Source organism: Lethenteron reissneri, chromosome 27 (genome assembly GCF_015708825.2).
Source record: "Lethenteron reissneri isolate LAM-NWPU_2019-01 chromosome 27, ASM1570882v1, whole genome shotgun sequence".
In the NCBI taxonomy this organism is placed as follows: Eukaryota; Metazoa; Chordata; class Hyperoartia; order Petromyzontiformes; family Petromyzontidae; genus Lethenteron; species Lethenteron reissneri.
In genome coordinates this window covers 14,579,450-14,602,622 of record NC_083805.1, presented here as the reverse complement: position 1 = coordinate 14,602,622, position 23,173 = coordinate 14,579,450, and the positions used below count along the sequence as shown (strand labels likewise).

The 23,173-nt window shown below is 47.2% G+C and overlaps 1 protein-coding gene across 19 annotated transcripts in view; it reads right to left on the bottom strand.

Moving 5' to 3' along the window:
• The window catches only part of LOC133348619 (far upstream element-binding protein 1-like), a 63,527-nt gene extending 41,895 nt beyond the window's left edge, over nt 1-21,632 (bottom strand). For 8 of the 19 annotated variants that reach the window (XM_061561527.1, XM_061561534.1, XM_061561536.1 and 5 more), the window contains exons 1-3: nt 20,813-20,962; nt 8,778-8,880; nt 537-599 (exon numbers count right to left, since the gene is read on the bottom strand). In XM_061561527.1, the coding sequence (XP_061417511.1) occupies nt 537-599; nt 8,778-8,880; nt 20,813-20,956 (310 nt within the window). In that variant the 5' untranslated portion in view covers nt 20,957-20,962. Of the gene's footprint in view, nt 1-536; nt 600-8,777; nt 8,881-19,041; nt 19,257-20,812; nt 20,968-21,526 lie in introns of those variants that run through there. The other 11 variants (XM_061561543.1, XM_061561545.1, XM_061561535.1 and 8 more) reach the window with 8 other exon arrangements.
• Between the last annotated feature and the right edge of the window lie 1,541 nt (nt 21,633-23,173).

Genomic DNA, 23,173 nt, shown 5'->3' with positions numbered 1-23,173 from the left:
CAGAGTCAACGTGTACAGCTGCTACCTCAATACCACTAACCTTGAAGCAGAAACTGGTTATATTTATCAGTAAAGGGAAAACAATCAGGCAGGGAAAATGCCAGTTTCACAGCCTCTTCTGAAAAAAAATGCCAATGACGGTTAGGTTGGAGGTGTGGCCTGATGCGCTATTTTGTTTATGGTCGTTTGACATTTTGGGCCTATGCTCGCTAACGGTGGTAAAAACAAAGTTTCCTGTTCTACGTCTATCAAGGGCACTGGATCGCATTACAGAGGTAGATATGGCGGCTGAAGAATCGTGGCAAAGACCTGAGAGCCAAAAGTGCCGTGCTAAATAAACTGTTATTTAACCACCCTGTCAAGAAACACGAGTTCCAATTTTAACTCCTTCAAGCTCGCTGAGGGCAACCACGTGCACAAAGAAAAAGACAAGCAGAAGGAAGATGGCAAAAGAGATTTTTTTTGTTTCGGTTAAAAACAAAAAGTCCAAAATCAAAAACTCAAAAGCGGAAACGAAATGGAACATGAATCCCTGCCTGGAGGAGACAGCGCGAGCTCCAAGCCTGCTCTAGTGGGCGGGGGGCCCGTCCAAGGGACATCTACGCATGGACACAGAGAGAGGGGGGAACACAGTTAGGAGACAACCACACACAACGGACGGCAGGGTCCGGCAAAGCCTTGAGCCCCGCCGCTCGCTCGTTCCACCTACCCAACACGAAACCCGAGAGGGCTCTTGTCAATTGGTCCCTTCGCCTCAACTGTGGACAAACTAAACTATAAAGTTATTCAAATTTGACCAGATTAAGGCCCGAGCTATAGAGCTCTTTTTCAGAAGACCTGGTCACAAACGAAAGCTTAACAAAAAAGTGGCTTATCACGGTGGAAATTTATGACGGCCAAATTACTCTAAACGCATGTTGATTATAAATGTGGAGGGAAAAACCGGAGGAAACTCGGAAAAAAATCCATGCGACCACAGAAAAGGGGACACGCAAACTCCAAATATACAGCAGGCGTCAGCAGGGTTGGGATCGAACCAACGCCCTACTGCATACCAGGCGAGGGAAGTTAACATCTCGCGAGTCACCGCGGCACCGCGGTGACAAGGGCCTTCAAAGCAGCCAAGTCTGGGAATGCTGCGCACGTATCTGTTGGTGGCCCCCTTGGCTAACGGGACAAGTTCCACACTCCGATTGCAGGGGGGGCAAAGGGGGACTGACTTTCAAAGGATTACTTCTGTGGATTTATGACAAAATGGTTCACATTTTAATGACCCCCTCCATGAGAACAGCAGGATGTGTTGTCAAAGGGAATCGGAGTTTGATACCAATTGCAAATAAAGCGTTCTAACCACAGAAACTCCACGGACATCCAAAATAATAACAATCTATTCTCAAATATTTTATTTTTGAAGTAATGGTTTTGGTCAGGTGTCGTCTACTACCACAAAATTCATCCACACATAAATGTATATATTAATATAATTTAGGGTCACGACTTGATAAAAAAAATTATTTTCGTTTTAACAATTGCATTTGTACTTTCTATTTTTTTCCTGTCTCAATTGTACAATTTTGCTGATATAATGTGGAATTCACACCTTTAAATCTGGGGATGTCATCAAAAGGTTGCCACCTAATACTTGGACTAATAACGTTTGCATGTAAAGTTTTCAAGGGGGTTAACAATGTGTTGAGATTTAAAAACAGGTGCCAAATATCACTATCTCTGCAAAATCATATATAAAAAACTGGGTGCCAAGACATTGGGCCAAGTGCACAGGAGCATCTGTGGAATTTTATAGCTATTAAACCCACACTTATTTAGGGGAATTCAATCAGCAAAAAAGGTAACGCCCCCAACTCACAATACGATCCAAATTAGTTTTTTTTACAGAATTTTTTTTTTTACAGAAGGTATGCAATACGTAGGCAGGGTATCGTCTCCGCAGACTATGACGTGACATTTTACAATTACTTTCTGCATACACCGCTCTGTTCACCAATTGCACCGATATATCATTTTTGATAAATCAATAAAGATGACATTAACATTGGCCACAGTAAATCATAATATATTAGTAACTGGTTAATTAAATAGGAGTGCCTATCTCGCTTTTCATTTGCCATCCCAAATCAAACATGATTTATGAGTAATCATTCATTGATATTGTACAAACGTTTGGGGAAAAGGTCCAAATGTAACTCAAACCCAAGATCTAAACGGGCTGTACCAGCACAGGAAATTCCTATGCCCGATGCTCAGGGGGATGCACCATTCAAGCAGCCAATGATATTTTATTTCATCCTTGGCATCATAGGGGCCCCTACTCCATTCACAACTATTAAGTTTGTCTCGCTGCGACCTCCAGCGTCAGCAATTTCACCCGGCAGCACCACCAGTGTCACTACTCGGTTCGCATTAACGCAAGATATCTTTACGGCTGTAGCGACGAACATTCTGGCACGGGCAGGGACTTTTATCTGCTATGCATTTAAGTGGAGTTGGCAGGCTAAGAACATTTGAGACACGTTTACAACCGCAGTAAAAATTTTGAGATCCAGCGGCTTTTCGGCCAGCACCTTTCAAGATTAACGCGGCAACAGATTCATCTAACGTACATATGCTATTCTACAATGCGACGCGTGCTCATGCAAATATTTGCAAGTGTTTAGGTTTTACAGCATTCAAATGCAAATCAAAACATTAATTAGTCCAAAGCTATTTCTTTCTCTAACTCTCCACTCGGGAGATAAAAAAAACAATCCTTGGAGCAGCTGTTCAGCTGGATTCAATTCTACACACAGATGCCTAAACAAATCACTTGCAATCTTGCAGAGATCACACCCAGAGTAACTCCGGCACCCAACACATTTAGAATCGCAAGCGGTGCAGCCACAGGCTGTGATGGGGTTTGTGTGGTGGCAATTCAGCAACTTGGAGGTCTACTTGTGGGATCGTATTACATGGTGGTGCTTCTAGAAGGCAGTGTACAGCAGCAGGCGGGTTCCGGATCGAGGTCCTTTCACACAAGGGTTGGTTTTCTTTGTGCACTCTCGTTAACTCAACACGCAAAAATGCTCAAATTGTTTACTTAGTCCAAGCAACGCTGCGGGAAACATTTGAGACTCGGTAAACCTTTAAGGATTGAAGCCTTCAATTATTATTGTTTATTACACTTGCTTAAACAATTACATTTTAATCAACTGCACAAACCTTGCACTTTCGCAGTGCAAATAATTGCTCTTAATTGAAAGGAAAAAGTACAATAATTTATGCAAAGTGCTAGAAAAAATTTCAACCGGCATTGTATAAATGTTTGTAGTTGTTTTTTTACTCCTTTCCTACTCTATTCTTAACGAGCAGTTTGTTTGCATAGCTTGCAGTCATTCATTATAAAATACATTTCAATCCAGTTTGCCCATCCTTAAAAGCAGTGCCTGCAAGTAAAATTGGCCAAGCAATTTACGTGCAACGTACACGCATCTATCTAGCAACACTGCACGAGTAGCTAATACCCTAGGTAGTCACCAAGACAACTCGAAAACAAATTAAGGAACTAAAAAAAATGTACCCACACACACACAGACGGAAAAAGTACACAACACACGAGAGATGTACATCCAAACAAACAAAAACACGTTTTAGAAAATAGAAACAAACTTAAAACGAAGAGACACGACACGAAAGCAGAAAAGGGAAATGAACACGAAAATGAAAACAGAGGTGGGGGTGGGGGGGTTTGTGAAGTTTGGGCGAGAGCATTGAGGGCCCCAGTGGCCACTGGTTCACCGCTATTACCATTACCTTTACCCTTGTCCATTACTTTTGTTGTTAATATTATTGTTATTCTTTGGTTCAGCGAGTGCGTCTTTACACTTGCAGGACAAAGCCACTCACACAACAGCAGAAAATGCACGACACCGACTTCATGGCTTCAGTCACACAGTCCCTCAATTCGGTGCCGAATTCACAATACCACAGACGGGCACATTTGCGTTTCAGCGGTGCGGCCTTGGGGAGAGTTGTTGTGTGATAGCGACAGCCGACCAATGCAGATCTTTTAAAAAAATGCCACGTTTGAAAATAAATGAACGCGGATGAATGGCAAGCATGTATTTTTGTCATAAATATTAACATTTTTCCCAATTTCAAAAATGTGCACGGAGCATTGCGGTAACTAGTTTCAAGACACATCGATTTCCCCACATTTAAAAAGCATTTTAGAACTTGATGCAATACCTTTATCTGCCAATTCACATTGGTGAAAATTTAAATGAGCATTACAAAAATAAAGCTCAACGAAAAATGTAGAGCTGTGAAAACATTAACGAGCGCAAAAAAACTGAATCCGGTTAAAAAAAAATCAACGCAAAGAAAACGGCTACTATACCTACTGTCGCCGAATATGTCCCAAGCTGTAATTTGGATACAATGCAGCAATTAGTTTCAGTTCTGTGTCAATGGTCACGCGGCCTAATTCCATCAGATTCGACAAACAAGCGGTTAGCCGTCGCTATGTAACCAGCGCTTTCAAAAACAAATCAACACGAGCCAGTGCGGTCATTTAAATTTGCAAATCGGCAGCCAATTGGCATCGTACGATCAGAAGCCATGAACACTCTGCTGTAGTAAGTGCACTTGTTGCGTCGTCAGGGGGGGGGGGGGGGGACAAGGGCTTTCTTGGTGGAGTCCGCGCCTTGGATCGATGTGCACATGCGTTGGGGCGCATGCACGATGTTGTTGTGTAGCGGAGCTTGGGTAAGGGGGGGGAAGCGGGGAGGGTGGGTTCCGCGCAGGCGAGCGGGCTTCCCACAACAGAACATGTAAACACGGGGGCGGGCGGGGGGGTCGAGGTGACGTTGTGGCTCGGTGAGGCGACGATATGGGACAGGCTTCTGGCAAGCTGCGCCCCGTGCAATAGGTCGATTGATTCTGCAGCTGCCGGTTTCAATTCAAGCTGAAATCGAGCACAATGTTTTCCAAACTAAAGGACATTGTTTCCTACGATACTGCATCCTGCGGGATTTACAAAAAAACCCAATTAATTTGTTCATTTGTTGATGCTATGCAAAACGCAGCATGTAATTATTCGGTCAAGTGGCACTATAACGGGGGGGGGAGGGGGGACGACGACAATCGACATTGTCAGGGATCGGCCGAGACCATTAACCCTCGAGGGTGAATTAAATTAGAAAATAGTGATACGTCAACTGTGGTTGCTTTTACAGAGAGACTGGGCAATACTGGCTCTGCGTTGCCAATGGCGGCGAGTGCTGCAATAATGTTTGATTGATCAGGGAGACGGTATATTTATATATTTTGAAACTTGTATCATTTTAATGAACACAATTCCCCGTAAAGCAATGCTAATCCATTATTGGTTTAAGTGATAATGCATCTCGACAAAAGGTGGAACTTCCTTTAATCGTGCCAACAATTTGTCTTGCACATAACGCCAGAGTTAATCGACACGAAGGCGATGCCTACCTAGCCAGCTCACACCTTTTTAACCCTTTTCTTGAAAGATCACTTTGATACCATACACAGCCTCACCTGTGAAGTGCATAACTAGAAAACTTTACAAAAGCGCAATTTTCACAGTGAACTTTCCACTTAACCAGCATCAGTAGGGCCCTGCAAAAGCACAGGCGTGCACCTGCACAGCAACACAAACGCATTCTGACGCAGGGCACATCCCTGCACCTCGGGAATTGTACATGCGGGAAGGGGGGGGGGGGAATGGGTACAGCAGCAGCATTTGTATCGCCTTGGAAAGCGTGCGGATGAGTGGCATCCAGGTATGGTCAGGGTGGGAGGACATCTCATTCAGAGAGCTTCATTTTAACGTCGCCACGTGACGACCCGAACCCGAGAGCCTGGAGGTTAGCGTCGTACGCCACAAAGTCGGTTAACGCGGCCAACGGCTCAACTCCTGCAATCGCCTGGTGACCTTTGTGATGCAATTACCCGAGCGTGCACTCTCTCAGGTGAAACGAGGCATTCAAAGACCCTATGACGTCATTTGTGATAGCAGGCAGTTCTGTGCCGGTTTAACAAGCCAAACCCTCACTATCAAACGCACCATTCTAAACAATAAATGTAGTTAAGAATAACAGTCCCCAAAGCAACAATGAGGATACTAGTATCCCAGCAAACAGGCGAATACATCTCTACAAGGGCTACTATTGAGTTAAATATTTAAACAAACGGTTTATCTTTTGGTAGGCGTTGTCCAGAAAATGCATTACTTTCCAAACTAATTAGATTGATGTATCATTTAACCAAAGAATTATAATCGAGGTCTTTCAAGCAGGTAGATGAGCACCATGCCACTGCCCATATAACCAAGGAAAACAATGATATATACATACATTTTGAACTTCTTTCGCACCGTACATAGCCAACCGCGCTAAATGGAGGTGCGATTAACAAACACTCATACGGTCCAATTTATAAATTGACATGTTCCTTTCTGCCTAGTTTTTTTTCGGCAAACAAGTATAAATTTCACCCATCAAGCACGTAGCAATAAATACACGTTCACCACAACGGCCCTAGTATCTTATGAGCTATATTCGGAAATGAAGCTCAGGAATGAGATGCCTGAGAGCGATTTTGTTGATGTGCATGCAAGGCCATGCAAAGTCCGTCCGTTTTTCCAGGCCCCCCCCCCACCGCACGTCCCAGGCGAGGAGGGGGGGGCTACGTTGGTCGGTGCTGGATGCTCGTGCGCACGTTCGTTGTGTGCGCTGTACGGGTTTGTTGTGTGCGCGTGTGCTATGCGAGTTGGGTGCATGCGATGTCAGGCGCTACTCAGCCACGCAGGGCGCAGCTGGGCCATGCCTCTACCCATGCAACTAGCAAGGCGACGGCGTCTCGGCGACAAAGCTTGCCAGCAAAGAAGCACACGCTTGTGGAATGTTCTACAGATGTGAGTGCACCAACCTGTTGCTGTTCTTTACATTTGGTTTGTACCTTCGGTTACAAACGTGTTTGAGATGGTTGGTGTCGCCACCCACTGGACTAACGTTGTACTCTACTACCGTCATGCAGTGGGCGGTGACACTAACACACAAGGCCATGTAAAGAAAATGGTAGCTTAGGGGACAGAGAACCTGATAAAGTGCAGATTTTTACATTAAAATGTGTACCAGTTAAAATCCTGGTCAGAATTTACTCAGCCATTCATTAAACCATGGTTGATTAAATGATTACTTAAGTGTGAAGTCAACAGTGGTCCTCGTGTGAATTGACACTGGCCATGTTAATACCACTCGCTCGTGGAAACCATATTAATGAAGTCTCATTGCTTCTTTGAATAATAGGAAAACATTTTGATTTTGGCAAATCAGTATTGTTCGGTGCTCTATTGAACCTGAGCGTGCATAGAGGTTTCACGTGTTCCATGAAAATGATCCTATTCCTTCCCATCTGATACATCTGCATTGGTGCTTGGAATGTATTTACTGTGGCAATGACCCAAAAAATGTTTCAATAATGGTGAAAAATTTGCAAAATGGGGCTCTGTCAATAAGAGTCATTTCATACTTCAATCACTCGCAAAGGATCGCTGCGGCGATTTACTGCGTGCAGAGCGGCTGTGCTTTTTAAATCTAGTGGTTGTTGGTCAACAACACTCCCAAGCATCCGGGTTTTCTATTTTTAAAAGTAGTTCCAAAGGTTGTTAGAGCGTGATGACAGCGCGTAGCATATACACGTGGGACTTTTGGTAAGACTTGGGAGCTGTTGCCTAGTGTCGAAAAACGAGCGTAGACGCCGGCGACTAAACGAGTGCATGCACTCGCGTGTGTGCTACCGACACCCCAAACACACATCAGTACTACCGCTGTATAATATAAAAAGGAAGTTATGGCACACGTAATCTACAATACAATATGTATTTGTATTGCTTCCTAACATATTACAATTACATATTTTATGGAGATTAGATTTTCCTATCAATCCAAATTGAGGACATAATGCAATATTTATTACAAAGTGTTCTCTGTTTTATGGGGGGTTTTTTCTCCCATTATTAAAATATTAAACCCCAACAGTTATTTCTGAAAATAAATTGCCTGCAAGTTATTTTTGTTATTGCAATGTTCAGTTGTACGCAGCTGGATAATTATGACCGGGGACAATTACAATCATAACTGAAAACAAAAAATTCCGTACGAAATGTTTTGGAAATAATCAATATTTAAATTTAATTCCTATTCAAAATGCGACGACATAGCCTTGTCCCATTTCTGGATCTTGCATAACCTATCATTGAAAATTCCCCAGTATTCATAATCGCTTGGAATAAAAATGTATTTCGACAAAGTGTAGGTTTTTTTTTTTTTACACGTCAAAACTGTCTCCCTTTTTAAATGTTGCTGCTCCGACTATCGGCCCGGAGCCATTGATGTAAATTCCACATTGCCATGGAAGCCAGTCTGTCCATACGACATTGACTGAGTTGACCACAACGGAGCTCTGAACACACAGCAGCCGCCTTTCAGAGAGCAGGTCTAACACCAGCCCGATCGCTGTGCATGATAGACGCAGGTGAAATGACGACGCCTCGTTCAACGGGGTGACCGAATGAGCCGTGCGTGCGCAAGTCCACGCTTCATCCCATTCCTATGCGCAATGGGAGCCCATGCACACACATATGTATGCACTGTCAACGAGCGGGCTGTGTGTGTGTTTGCGCTGCCTCTGTGTGTGTGCAGTTGGGGGGGGGGGGCCGGCAGGCAGCACCCGTGTGTGCTCCGAGTCCCACTAACCGGCATCCTCCAGTGGACGTTTCTGCCCCGGGAAGCCGTACGCCGACGCCATGTCTATTGCAGCACCACCCGGAACTGTGTCCGAGCCGATCTTCGCTGCTATCTGTACACGCAGGGATACACACAGAGGGACCCACACAAAGAGCGACGCACAGAGGGACCCACAACACGTACACACACACAGACAGGGACACGCAAGGCACACAAGAGGGACGAAAACAACATAAATGCATACAGATACGCAAAGATACATAGAGATAAAGCACACGAGCACGACAGAAACAAGTGCGGAGAGATACACACAGAAAGTTACACACAAACGCCGATGTTACACAGATGGGTATAAATTGAAAACAGAGATACACACACAGAAATGGGCACATACAAAGAACGGTAGAGAAAGATAAAAACCCACGCACAGATAAAGCAGAACCGCAAGTGGATAAACACGGACAGACACGCACAGCAATGCATGCACATACACGTTGAAAGACACGCACACATACAGGCAGACAACCACATACGGACAGAAACGCGTAGATGAGGCATAACAGACATGCCACAAAACAAACAAAATGAAGATGTGCATGCACAGAAGACACGAGAAAACAGCCATTAACAGCAGGACATTGCACAAAAAACAAACACGAACATCAGGAGGCACAGAAGCACATGCAGGAAAGCAGGCACACACACACACACAAAACACAATTAGTTTGAGTTAAGAGACTACTTTTAATTTGGACCAAAAATATCGTTCAAAGCATCACACCTTTTTTATTATTGATATACAGTACTTCAAGCCTACGTTAAAAACAGCAAGCAGAATGCAACAGCCAAAACAATAAACCAATACATTCAACGCAACCGGCCAATTCTGCAAATCATCCTATCAGTGGAGGATGCGGAATTAAAACAAACAAATTATCAATCGTGGGTATTTGCAGGAATGTGGTGTAGAATGGAAAATATTAGACGCGTATCTAGCATGCAGCAGATGTGGAAGACAGAATTTTGTTCTGCAGCACCAGAGTTATTTTGTTTCGTAAACTCCATAACGACGCAGCCTTCGCCACACATCTACGGTGATTCACGTCAGACAGAGGCGCCCAACTACATCACCAGCGATGTCTGAAGAGTGATCTGAACTGGAAGTCGTATTGGTTGTATCCGCTCGGAAAATTAGGCATTGTAAGAATTAACCACCACTCCAACCCCTCCCAAGATTATATGAACTGTCATCTTTCAGGTTCGTAATTCGTTTGAATATTTCATATCGTACACATTCTGTCTGGTTTGCATCCGTCTGTTTTGCAACGTGTTTTGTTCTGTCTTGATCGTTCTGATGACAAGCGAAGTGTCAATGTTTGCTTTACGCTTGTATGGATTGAAAAAAAAATGCGATTACTACACACAGATTGCAATGCACGTTTTACCAGAGTAAGAGTCCTGATAAAATCGGACTTTTATAAGTAATGAATTATATTTAGTGCCTTTGCTTTCCATTTTCGCTATTGTGCACTCCTATCATTATTTTGTTTGATGTTGTAACATGCCGACCCACCCATACTGGACCATCTCTGAAAGAGCTTAAGAGCTCATCGGATTCCTCCTGCAGTCCAAATAAAAGATTCCAATTCTGAATATTTACAAGCACTGCCAACAAACAGGGCGACTGCATGGTTCGACACCACACATTCCGAGTTCAAACCCACAGGTGGGATAAGCAATAACTAGTTTTGAGCGAACAAGCTTCTTAGGGCAAAGCGATAACCAATGTGTACATCTTGTGCCCCCCCCCACCCCCTGAAGTTTGGCACCAATATTACTTGCCATCAAACGTGACGCTATTGTTTGAGGCCACACCGATGCATCATGCATCCTCCCAACACCCAGGGCCACCGTGTCCTGCAGTAGGATTTCCACAAAGACAGTGCATTACCCTCAAATGGCAAAATGAACTTACCTAGGCACCAAGGTACAGATGCTGCCCTGCAACTTCGAAAAATCCAGTCGTACGGTACTTGTATACGTCCCAATGTCGACTGCTTCAACGTTTGCTCCCCACCTTCACCAAACCACATTGAGCAGTGTGGAGAAGCATGTTCAAATGACCCCCACTATACGCACGAAATCAGGAGGCCCCTCGTCCAACATTTGGAATACGAAAAAAAGCCTGTACGTGTACAAGTACTAGAATCGCATTGCGCCACAGTAACTTTACACATGACATGCAAACCCTCACATACTGCACACGCAGCAGTATCCGTAAATGCACCCCTGCGTGCTCTGTGAAAGCCAATTACTCTCAACTCACCGGCAATGCATACTCAAGGCCCGAAAGCTGCAAAATGTTACATTCAGCTTTGCGGCGTCGCCACAAGATGGTGCTTTCTGGGGGAAACCTGGAGGCGGGTTTGGACGAGTAGTGTAAATGACGACTGGGTGTAAGCCAATTCCAACATTTCTGTAATGGATAAAAAAATCATGGACCTGACATGTCCTAAAGAGGATGGAAAACAGCATACAGTAGTCTCATTGTACTGCTGCTGTCTATAATAACGTGGCGATCATTTTGATTCCGAGTTGGAGGCCGGCCTAAAACAAGGTGGTCTGCGTTATTCACGAAGTGTAGTGATGTGACATGCAAGGCATGTTTGGAGGCCAGATCCAACGGTCAATATCATGCCTTTTGTGATAGAAAAGTCCACTTTTCGTGTATGACCGTTACAGACGTGTTTGGTTTTAACAGTGGCTTGTTGGTTTGACAAGGTTAGTGGGGGGAGGGGGGGAGAAACTGAGGGACTGGAGTTAACAGCCAAAATGTAGTTTTGTTTCCCATTTGTTGTAATCTAAGCCTATACGGCGATAACATCCACTTACAACAGCACGAAGCATTCTTACTTCTACTATTCGCCCTTGTGTGCAAATAAGCTGGATTACATGACTGCACGCATCATACACGTGACCCCCCAGTACCTACGATTAAATACAAATATAATAAGACTTACACGTATACTGTCCATAATGACCACGGTAATTTATAATGTTCGAGCATTCTGCCGTCGGCGATAATATATTACACTATCATATTTGCCACCTGTTAGATGATGCTCATTACTGCAATCGGTGAATTAATTTGAAATAAAGTCAATGAATAATAATGGTGCACAGCCAAAAGTGCCATGACCTAAAGGACAAGCATAAACCAGGGGCAAATGGGAGAAATAAAAAGTTAGTCAAATCCCATGGGTGTAAGTGTCGAGCAGTAAACAAGGGATAGTACAAATGTCTTAAAATCCCTTAGAAGGCTAAGCTGGTACCAGTAACAGCCACAAGGTACATTAAAACTATACCAAGTCACTAAACTATTCGAGTGGGCAGGAACTCTTGACGCTTAAATTAACAGCCTTTCATAGACAGCATTCACCCTCGTGATCGGAATTTCACACCCTCTGGCAAGGGCAGCGATGAAAGAATTGAGGGGGGGGGGAAAACTTAAACACGTGCGCTGCTGCCACCCTGCCACCATACACACTGGGCGGTTTCACTGCGAAGAGACGAGAAAAACACAGACTGTGGTTCACGCACACGTGCCCAAGAAGCCGACCGAATTTAACCGTCCGGCTCTGTTTTGCTCGTCCTGCCTGCAACAACGCGAGGACGCGACCGATGTCCACACCTGCCCTGGCCCCCCCCCACGAATGTGCACGCCCAGGAAACTCGATCTCACCTTCCCCCGGGGGTGTCCACGCACAACAGGCCCGCGCTCACGCAAGCGCGTCCCCCAGAGATTGTGTGCCACCCACTTCAGCAACGCAACTCTTTCGCTTTAAAAGGCCGTTTTAATTTACAGTGCGTCACACGCACGGGCGCGTACGGGGCAGCAGGTGTAGGGTCCACCCCCCCCCCCCCCCTTTAACTCGTACGGCCTGTAGTGTGTATGAGACCGCAGACAGTCGCCACCAAGCTCACTTTCGTGTCAATCACCTATTCTTCCGGCGCAACTTTGCGTGTGAATGTTCGGAATGCCTGGCGGAGCAGCGCTGTCGCTAAACCGATAGCTGCAGCAGCGGAACATTGGAACATTATGGACAGAGTCCACAGACTGCTGACGCAGGGTGTACCGACAATTAATTCATGGTTGCAAACCTCTGGGGTAAACCTTTAACGGGAGTCAATAATAAACGGAGCATCTTTGCAACCCGACCGCAGGCCAAGCTGTACCGCGTGGGACTAACATTGATGCTCAATTTGCCAGTTTGGCCCACCCAGTGTCAAGATTTAGTCTGCATTTCATGGGGTTGGGGGGGGGGGGGGCTCAGCCACGGTGATAACGTGGTCGGGAAACGTGCGAGTAAATTTAAAGGCGTTTGGCACCCCAATTTTTAAGATGGCCAACACAGAGAAGGCCGGCATTCTCTTGCAAGCGTTTCAATCCTACAACACAGACAATTGAAAGCTATTCTGGGCCAGGTTTTTTTAATCATAAATGAAACGAGGTTATTCCAAAGAACCGAACTGTAATTCAGCTGTAACAGGAATAACACCACACATCTGTATGTGAAGAGTCATCGTTTGGTCATCAAAGGCGGTTATTTTTATGAGAAGTGGTGACACAGTATCGCTCTAGACACAGCTTTGAATCATCGACAAATCATGCGCATGGTATTTTAAACCCCACCTCTCCTCTGCTGGATTAATGTGTTTTACAACTGAGCAAATAAATATAGAAAAGCACACCGATTGCAAACATTTCAACTCAATGCTAGTGCTTGTACTCTGTGCAATCCCAGCGCTCACGCTCGGCGATTGTCAGTCACCGTGACGGCACCAGCGCATGCGTTCATCACTGCGTATGGGCTGACCTACATATGCGGGGGGGACCCGTGGGAGGGCAAGCGACACTTGCGTGGAGCGTAAACGCTCTGGTGTGTATGGCACTGCTCGACACAGCTAGTCACAGTAGTCACCTTCAGCGGCTTAACGCAGACTTTTCACATTGACAAGTTCCTCAATAAGCAAGCCTTCCAAGCGAGCGGGGAAACGTTACAATGCGATTCCTCGAATCTGATTGACACGAGCACCACAACAGCAAAGTAATTTAATGCACTCCTGCATGAAAACTATCGAACAAGGTGTACACTAAAAGTCTCAAGGTCCACAGGAGGCAAGTCATGCCAGGCGGTTCTCGTATGCACTAACACATGCACTCATCTCTAGACATCAGTACTGGAGCCTGCAGTAAACATTAAATTCAAATGAAACATCTTGAAACGCTGTTACTCGCAGAAACGGGTCAATGCATGCTGCTGTCACAGCGGAGGTTCCAGACGCTAGGCACATAATTCCTCATCTGTCCTTACTCGAGATTCCCAATCTCCGTGGATATTCGCCTGGTTAAGGGTCGGTAACCGATACACAAACGTGCAAGAGATTTCAAACACAATGCTCCTCGAGTAACACAAACACTCGGCTAAAAACTTTCGTTGTACTTTTCAAAACGTGACAGGCACACACCAATGGATGTCACTGTACAAAGCAGAGGCTGAAACCCTAACCCTATATACCGGGACTGAGAATACTTTCAAGTCAAACGCGATTCAAATGGCCCTCTTTGCTCCAAAGAGCAATGGCGCCGCACTCATCTCAGTGACGCCGAGTCAATGGTGTACATCCCACGTGACAAAGGTGGCGATTTCTCTTCTAAACTCCTTTCCCACATGTACAACTATCTCTGCCTTCCAAGTAGAAATGTATTGTCATTCAATAACATTAAGAGCAACGGCCTTGCCTTACAGCAGCACAAAGGGAAGGCAGAAATGTAGCTGAAGCAGCATTTTACTGTGCAGTGTCCTAAATTCATGACTCACGAATTACAATCGGTGGTAGCGTGTATTCATCACGTTAATGCAAAACCCATACGTTTTATCTACAACACAAAACTACTTTATTACTAAAAAAAGGGGGAAACGCACACATAAAACTAAGACACTTAAACCAGTGAGTTCGACAGACCAACCGAACCAGGAACACAAAATCTCCTCCCTCCTGCAGGACCACGTGAAGTGCAATGAGTCGGCCATTATGTTCCCTTCAGCGCAACACGGGTCAGCATTGAGCAATAAAGGACATTTTCAAATCGTCAACTTGAGCGTCTCAAAAGACCGAACACACTGTGCAAGAAAAAAAACCCCGTCAGGAATGCATCTAATGTCAATGCAAAGCGCAGTAACACTGTGGAAAGTTTTAAAACAGTTTGCAATCAGGTTTCTCAACTGCACAAACATGGTTGTCACCTCGTCAACTTCATCAAGCCTGGTATACTGTGCTGCACTTCAGACTTGCTTAGAATTTAATCTCATGCATACAAATATGGCACGTTATTTTTACTGCACTTGTTTAAAATACAATTTTCTAATCTCAAAAGCCTGACTCAATCACAAGGTTGAAAATCCCGATTTGTCCGAGGGTCAACTCGGCATATGATCTCTCTGTGGTCTGTGAGTGGGAAGTTAACAGCAATTGTCTTATGTGAAAGTGACCTCAGCCATGGAAAAGGTGGAATTTACAACATTGGCTCAGGACTGTCAATGGTAATGAGTGCAGCTCCATTACTCACTTGAGCAGGCATACACTAACTTGGGCATATCCAATGAGCATCGTCGGTACTACACATGGTGGGATTAAACCCAAAGTAAGATTTTAAACATTTTAATCAGCTACCATTTTCACACTCTAAATGGTAGAAACTTTAGCCCGCTAATACATGAGCATTTCAATAACGTGCGAAAAAAACACCTGGCACTCCTAATTTCAACTTAAGAGAAATGCAAGTATGTTTACCGGGGCCTACGAAAACATTACTTAACGACCTCCATAATAGGTTCTCTAACGTTACACATGACCAGATGTGCGTGCGCAAATCGACACCGATTCATGTCGCCAGCTTGCAGCCAAGCTATATGCTGCCGTGGCCAAAGCAGCTGTGTTTTTGAGTAATGACGCAACGCCTAAAAAACAAGACGTGCCAAGCAATCGATCCAGCGTCAATTCAATGGCGGTGTGCTTTCGTTAGAGAAAGAAAACAATGCCGGGCTCTACACCTACGCTTAAAAAACAAGGCCAACAAACCCAAGGATACGCGAGGGATGCCGTAGCAGATATTTTGGCCAAATATGACTCAGTCAAAAAAACAAGTGGCTTTTAACTACGTTGTCAGGTATAAGTAAATGCCTTGGCCTTTTAACACCGAGTGATCATTCATCTCAATTTCAACATTACGGAACCTTTAAAATACAATTAGGTGAGCAGTAAAAATTAAGAAAAAAAGTGCTCTACAGCAGCACTGACCGCACTTCCGATGAGCATGGTTGGCTACATATGGTTAGAAAGCAGTTCAACAGAGTAAATACATACGTACGATGGGTCATTTTGATGTGACCGTGGACTGTGCCTATGCAGCACAATCGCATACTTTACTCCAAAGCCAAATCACAACTTCGACAGCACAGACTTCTCAACGGGTGCCATCACAGCGCCAAATTAAACATGCAGCTTTCGAAAAAAGCGACACCGAAGGCGACAACAAGCATGCCTGTTCCAGTAGGGCAGGATTTTTTTTATCCATCGCCATTCACGGGGTAACAAACAGGTACATTTAAATAACTTTTAGAAACATAAGCAAGTGCACATCAAATGTCTTGCTCGGAGACCGAAAACCAAAGACATTTGGAATGCGTATGCTTCGCAGAAAATATGAAGTCAATCAAAAGTGCAAGAATGAAACACACAAAACAAAAACTAGAATACACATGCCTAATCCAAATTATTTCCGTGCAAATTCTTTGCAAATCACTCCAGAATGTATACAGGCCCATTACGTAAGAGTTACAGTGCGAATTCAACTCCCCTCCCCCGCTCGCATTTGCTCGATGAGAGTAAAGTCGAGTCGCAAAGTCTCCACGCTCTAACGAGCGAGGTGGGCGATGGGGGGCCGGCCTCTCTCATCACGCTTGGCAGGCCCCGTGCCGCTCAGTGGGGACAAGCGGGGCCGGCGTCATCACGTGCTCGTTGCTACGACGCTTTTGATGCCGCTTGGGGCCAGTCGCAAGATGAGAGCCGTCTTTTGATTCGCGGCAAGCGGATCGCTTCATTCACCCTACGTGGTGGTGGGAGTTGGGGGGGGGGGGGTTCTCTCTCACACCTGTAAAGCTGGTCCCGCAACAACAAGTGGCAACAGAGGCAGGGGAGGCAATGCGCCTTTTTAGACATCCCACGCGTGCGCTTCGCCTGTGCTCACTTGAACACGTGCCAGGCGATGGGCTCTCTTATCTCCCCATGGGCCACTGTAAGCACACGACAAAGCGCGCGGACGGCAAGGCATGCGAGTATCTGTGGCACGGCCCTATGGTATGGCCTCGTCGCAGATACATAATGATCAGAAAGGCCAACTTCGCAGTTGGCCCGCGTAAACCCCTGCGGCGCGCCATGTTCAAGAAACTTTGTAAAAACCACCTGTGTGAGTAGCAGTCATTCCCCTCGTCGTTGTTCGCCTTGCATGTACTGCATACCCTTCTTATCAAGTTCACCCGTGTATTTATTTAATAGGAGCATGAACATTTGCGTTTTAATTTAGCTTCCACGAAAGCCATTCCGTCTAGAGGAATATACTTAAGACTTGAAGATCGTTATAATGACGAGCGCAGGTGAAAGAGCAACTTTCTGCAAATAATTTTCCAAACGTTGGGTAAATTATAATCATTTGCTGTTAAATCGGCCGGCAGGTAATAAATAGTACTGCACACTCAATGACGGTGCAAAAACACAAGCCACTTTTTGCTCCCATTTCTCATTACATCATGAATCACGATCAAATTTTACCTATAGTCACACAAAATTAGCATTGCCTGGAACTACAAAGGGGTTGAATTCGAGGTGCGGCCCCAATGTAACAAGTCTATTGTACTGTGCTGCATTTTTAGACCGTCATTAAACTACAGTCGGGCGGTATCTTAAGTGCACAAGGACTGTACACCCCATATCCTCATCACCACTGCACATTTTAGGTATCTGTTTAAAACTTTACATAAATCGGACGAGACAAACTATGATAAATACGTTTTTTTACCAAAGGACGGGTCAAAGTTAACTTAAATACAGTGACAATAAATACCAGGACTTGTTAATTTGTATACATTCACTGCACATTTTTGTTAATCCACGACTGAATGGAGCCCCCCCCCTACCCACGCCGCCGATCATGTGGGGGGAGGGGGGGTTTGACCTCATTTAACCAGACTAGTTAGTGCGGATTAATTTAGGGACAATTACACAAGAAAAAAATACTCCGTGCGTTTCATGCTCCCGGTTAAAGAAATACAGCACGAGAAAACCTACACGCAGCGAGTGGGTTTTACCTGTGTACCCCGCACCACCGGCTCAAATGATCACCATGGGCGGCCCTCTAAGCCGACAGTGGTAATTCCACATTCCTAATGCGGTCAGTCTATTCGAAGGACAAACCCAAACGTTCACATCGCACAAAGTGCCAGTCGTAACGCCGCGTTATATCCATCGACCTAACAAGTGGTAAAACCAACGCGCCGCGCAAAAAAAAACTTCGAACCCGACACCGTACAGTAGTTGCTGTGTACACAGCGCGATTTGATTTCAACCCAAATTACTAGCCCCTCTTAAAATATAAAACGAAACGATTAAAACGAACTTTCAAGTTTGAAGAGGCGGCTTTAAAACAACGAAACACACGAAAAAATACAGACGCATTGTTGCGGATTTGGAGAGCAAAAACGGCTCAACAATGGTAGCCTAATGCGGCGTAACACACAAGAGACTTACGACTCAAGTAGCAGTCGGAGTAAATACGCGGCTCGAACGCTAGCACACGACGGATAAATCAATATAAGCGGTGGCTAGAAAGCAGTACGACTCTTAACGAACGCGCACACGCGGGCGGGAGAAGCGGTCGGCTAGGACGATGCGGGCTGCATGGAGGCCTCAACACGTGTCCACGTGGAAAGGCCCAGGGCTGCAGCGCACGCCTCCCACACTCATCCCCACACACTCTCCCCGCCTTCCACCGCCGATTCAACTCAACTCGAGCCCGTATTCTCTCGCGCTCACCCCCACTGAATGATGCCAACATTCACGGCGACACGGTTTAAATTTAGGTTACGGGACACGTTGCCTCGCAGTGCTTAACACGACCTCGGCAAGGCCCTCCCACCCCACCCCGCTGACTTACTGTACTACAGGCCGCGACGAGATTACGGCTCCCAACTCCACGCTCTTCCTTTAAAGTGTCCACGTTATCGGGGCAAGGGGGGTCTTCTCTCCCTCTTCTGGCGTAGCAGGTAACCCCCTCTCTCTCTCACACTGTGAGCCGTCTGTTACACCCTTTCCTTTAGAATAAGGGACCCCCCCTCCCCTCCCCGTGAGCCACGGGGGCACGGGGGACGCGACGAAGCACCCCCCGCCCCCTCTAGGCGGGGCTCCAGTGTAAACGTGGGGAGTGGGTGGTGGGGAGTTTAACACGAATCTCGGATCGACCATCATGGACCACCCACCCCGCCCCCGTTCCATGGCTCCTAAACAAAACTAGGTTAGGACTTGTCCCCTGGGTAATAGCGGGTGTTTGACTAGATCCGTGTTAACATGCGGTTACAACGTTACCCCCTCGGTCCCCCGAGTAGTGGCCACGACACCAGGTCTCACACTCCCTGGGCCGTGGATAGATTTTACCTGGGCCCCGTGCGTCAGGGGTCACGTCCCCCCCTGGGCCCCAAGTTTCCCCCCTGGGGCCCCAAGTTCCCCCCTGGGCCCCAAGTTCCCCCCTGGGCCCCACGTTCCCCCCTGGGGCCCCAAGTTCCCCCCTGGGCCCCAAGTTCCCCCCTGGGGTCCCAAGTTCCCCCCTGGGCCCAAGTTCCCCCCTGGGCCCCAAGTTCCCCCCTGGGCCCCAAGTTCCCCCCTGGGCCCCACGTTCCCCCCCTGGGCCCCACGTTCCCCCCCTGGGCCCCACGTTCCCCCCCTGGGGCCCCACGTTCCCCCCCTGGGCCCCACGTTCCCCCCCTGGGGCTCACGTTCCTCCCCTGGGCCCCACGTTCCCCCCTGGGCCCCAAGTTCCCCCCCTGGGCCCCACGTTCCCCCCCCCCCCCAAGACGAGGGTTTTACCATCGATCGCCCGCGTTCGCGCCAAAGCGCGGCCCGCTAGCCTAGCTTCAGGCCTCGCCGCGGTTACAATGGCACGCACAGCACCGATTATAATAACGCACAAACTCGCATCACGAGCCAGGGGTCAGATTGCACGGAGAAATGTCGTGCAAAGCAACTCGATGTACATCGGCACGGTAATGATAGCGAGCCTCGAGAAGCATGGGTCAGCATAGGACCCACACAAGACACGTGGAGGCAGACGGACACACACGGACTGTATAGATATTTTATGGCACACACCCATGGAGACGAAAGACACAGACACTGGCATACAATGACAGAGCCGGACACTGAAATCGGACACGTGCTTTGTACATCTACAAAAGAAGACGCATTAACCCTACAACACATGGACAGATACTACACAAGACGACAAAGGCAAACACGTACCCTAAATGGACACTCGGACCTACACACACAGCCGCACATCGACCCTACAAACGGAGGAGATACGTGAATGTAAGAGACGCCGAACCCCGTTGACCCTACACACCACACACGGCCCACCCCACACCCACACACATGGGGGCCCTACATGGACACACTTATGGCTTACACACATACGAGACATACATGGACCCTACACACACACACACACCTTAGCAGACACGCTTAGAGACACAAAAGGAACCCCCGACACAGACACAGACCACCCCTAGACCCACCACACACACGAAGGCCGCAAGCGCACATGAAGGCCGCAGGCGCGCACACACACACACACACTCTCGGGGCGTCCCCCGTCGCGGCCGCCCCCCCCGACGTCTCCGCAAGGCGGCCACGAGTGCGTGTCGAGCCGAGACCTGTCGCGCGCGCTGCACGGCGTCTGCAAACACCTCGGGCTTGAGGCTCCCGGCGCCGACGCCCGCCGCCGCCGCCGCGGCCGCCTGCGCGACCCCGAGAGAGAAGTCCGCCATCTTCCCCCCCGCGAGCCCCGAGCGCGACATGGCGGCGCTGAGGCCCCGCCCCTCGCTTCCCCGTAGCCACGCCCCCCGAGCTAAGCCACGCCCACAAAACTAAGCCACGCCCACAAAACTAAGCCACCCCCCCTTCTTCTTCAGCCACTTCCGCTAATCGCGCGATGACGTCATGTAAACCGCCACCCCCCCCTCCGGCCACACAACTTCCGTCCAGTCACACGACGGGAACACGTGACGTGCCTGCTACGTCACTTCCTCCTTGCGTGTTCCCGCCTAAACTGATGACGTCACATCCGTCCCATCACGCCATCCTTCCGTGTCACTCCGTGGCCCCCGCCCCCACCCCTCAGCAAAGATGTTGACTCACTACTCTTTGGTTCACGTAGGTAGAGAAAATAATAGATCACGATGTTTCGATCGCCACGCAAGCAATCGTCCTCAGGTGGGATCGAGAAACAGGCTGCGTAAAGGCCGCGTCACTTCCTCCCGCCATGCAAACGCGTATCTCTTCGTGGGATCGTCACTTCCTCTCTACCTGAACAATCCGGTACAGTCACTCATTCCCGCCGATTTGATGACGACGACGACGACACTTACCTCTCGTCACACATCAAACGATAACCCTCTTGGTGACCTGCCTCCACGCGTCCACTCGCTCAGACTTAAACCGCGCCGACTTAGGGTGACGTCACTTCCTCTCCCCGGAAAGAAGCCGCGCATGACGTCACGTCCTTCGCTTCTTTCCTCGACCCCCCCACTGAAAAACTGACGTCATCGCACCCCGTGACGTCACGTCACTCCCAACACCTCTTGGTGACCTGCCTCCAATCGTCTCTTCGCTCAGACTAAAAACCCCGCCGAATTTCCGTGACGTCACTTCCTCTCCCCGTATAAAAACCCCGCATGTTGACGTCATGTCACTCCCCTCGCCCCTTTCCTCAAACTCCCCCCCCCCCCACCGATAAACGGACGTCATCTCACACCGTGACGTCATGTCATTCACACCACGCACCCGGCTAACGCAGTCTGGGTGACGTCGCTTCTTCGTCTTGCCTGTCATTAAGCTGAGACCTCAACAATTGTGAAACTACAAATAGAAACTTCACTATTTAAACTTTACCAGGGATAGGGCAACTGAGCTCTGTTTTTTCAGAAGCCACTTGGCTATCCCAAACGATAGCTCGGCTTATCGTGTGAACATTCACATGGACACATTTATTGCTGCCAAATTAAACTAAACGCGTGGGTGATGTTGATTCGAAACGTGGAGGGGGGGGGGGGTTGGAGTAACCGAGATAGACACCGCAAACTCCAAATACACAGCAGGCGTCGGGCATCTGGATCGAACCCATGACCCTTCCTTGTTGTAGGGCTGTCGCCACGACACCGACGAGGACTTGTGGCTGAGATTTCGTGTCGTTTTGCTGCTCTTACGTTGAAGGAGGAGGGCACGTGTTGACAAGTGGCTCACGACGACCTGTGCTGCGTGTAGGGGTTTCATTGATTTTAGTGGCTTTATTTTGGTGATTTTCGAAAAGTTTTTTTGGTTTGGCCATGTTTGTTTGTTGTAGTTCGGAGTTAGACTGATGGCCTTAATCTAAGTTGTCTTGTGGTTATTGTTGTTGACTTGCATCCCATTGGGATTGTTGCACACAGCGTTGGTGTACGGTGCTTTTTCTGCAATATTTTTCTGTCTTTTCTTGGATTTTCTGTTTGCACATAGCCACTTTAAGATGTTTTCTTGTTCATGTTTTTTGTTTGTTGCGGTTGCACCCGATTCAAGAGCCGAATGGCTCACAGGGCTCTACCAAATAAATGAAACTTGAAACGACCATGGATGATGATTGGGGTATGGGGGGGGGCGCTTTGCCGCACTGGAGGAGCACGTGGATTCATCTTGGTGTTCCTGTGAAAACTACTGGGAATGAGAGATTTGTAGCTCATCGGATTCCTACAGGAGTAGACATACATATGGGTGATGACCTTAATGGTAGCATCGTGTTATGAAGTTAAGTAAAATTCTAAATAACTTTGAAAAAAAAAATTGTATCACACAGGTTGAGCACAGGCTCAACGACCCAAAATTGCAAGCAGCATGGATTATGTTTCTTAAAGCAGGCAGGTTTACAATAATGTGTGCGAGCAAATACAAGTCTGAATCAGAATCTTTATGCTGGAGAAATCCGATGAGCTATGAAGCTTTTTTTTTCCACACGTCCAGTGAAGTGTTTTTTTTTTGCATTA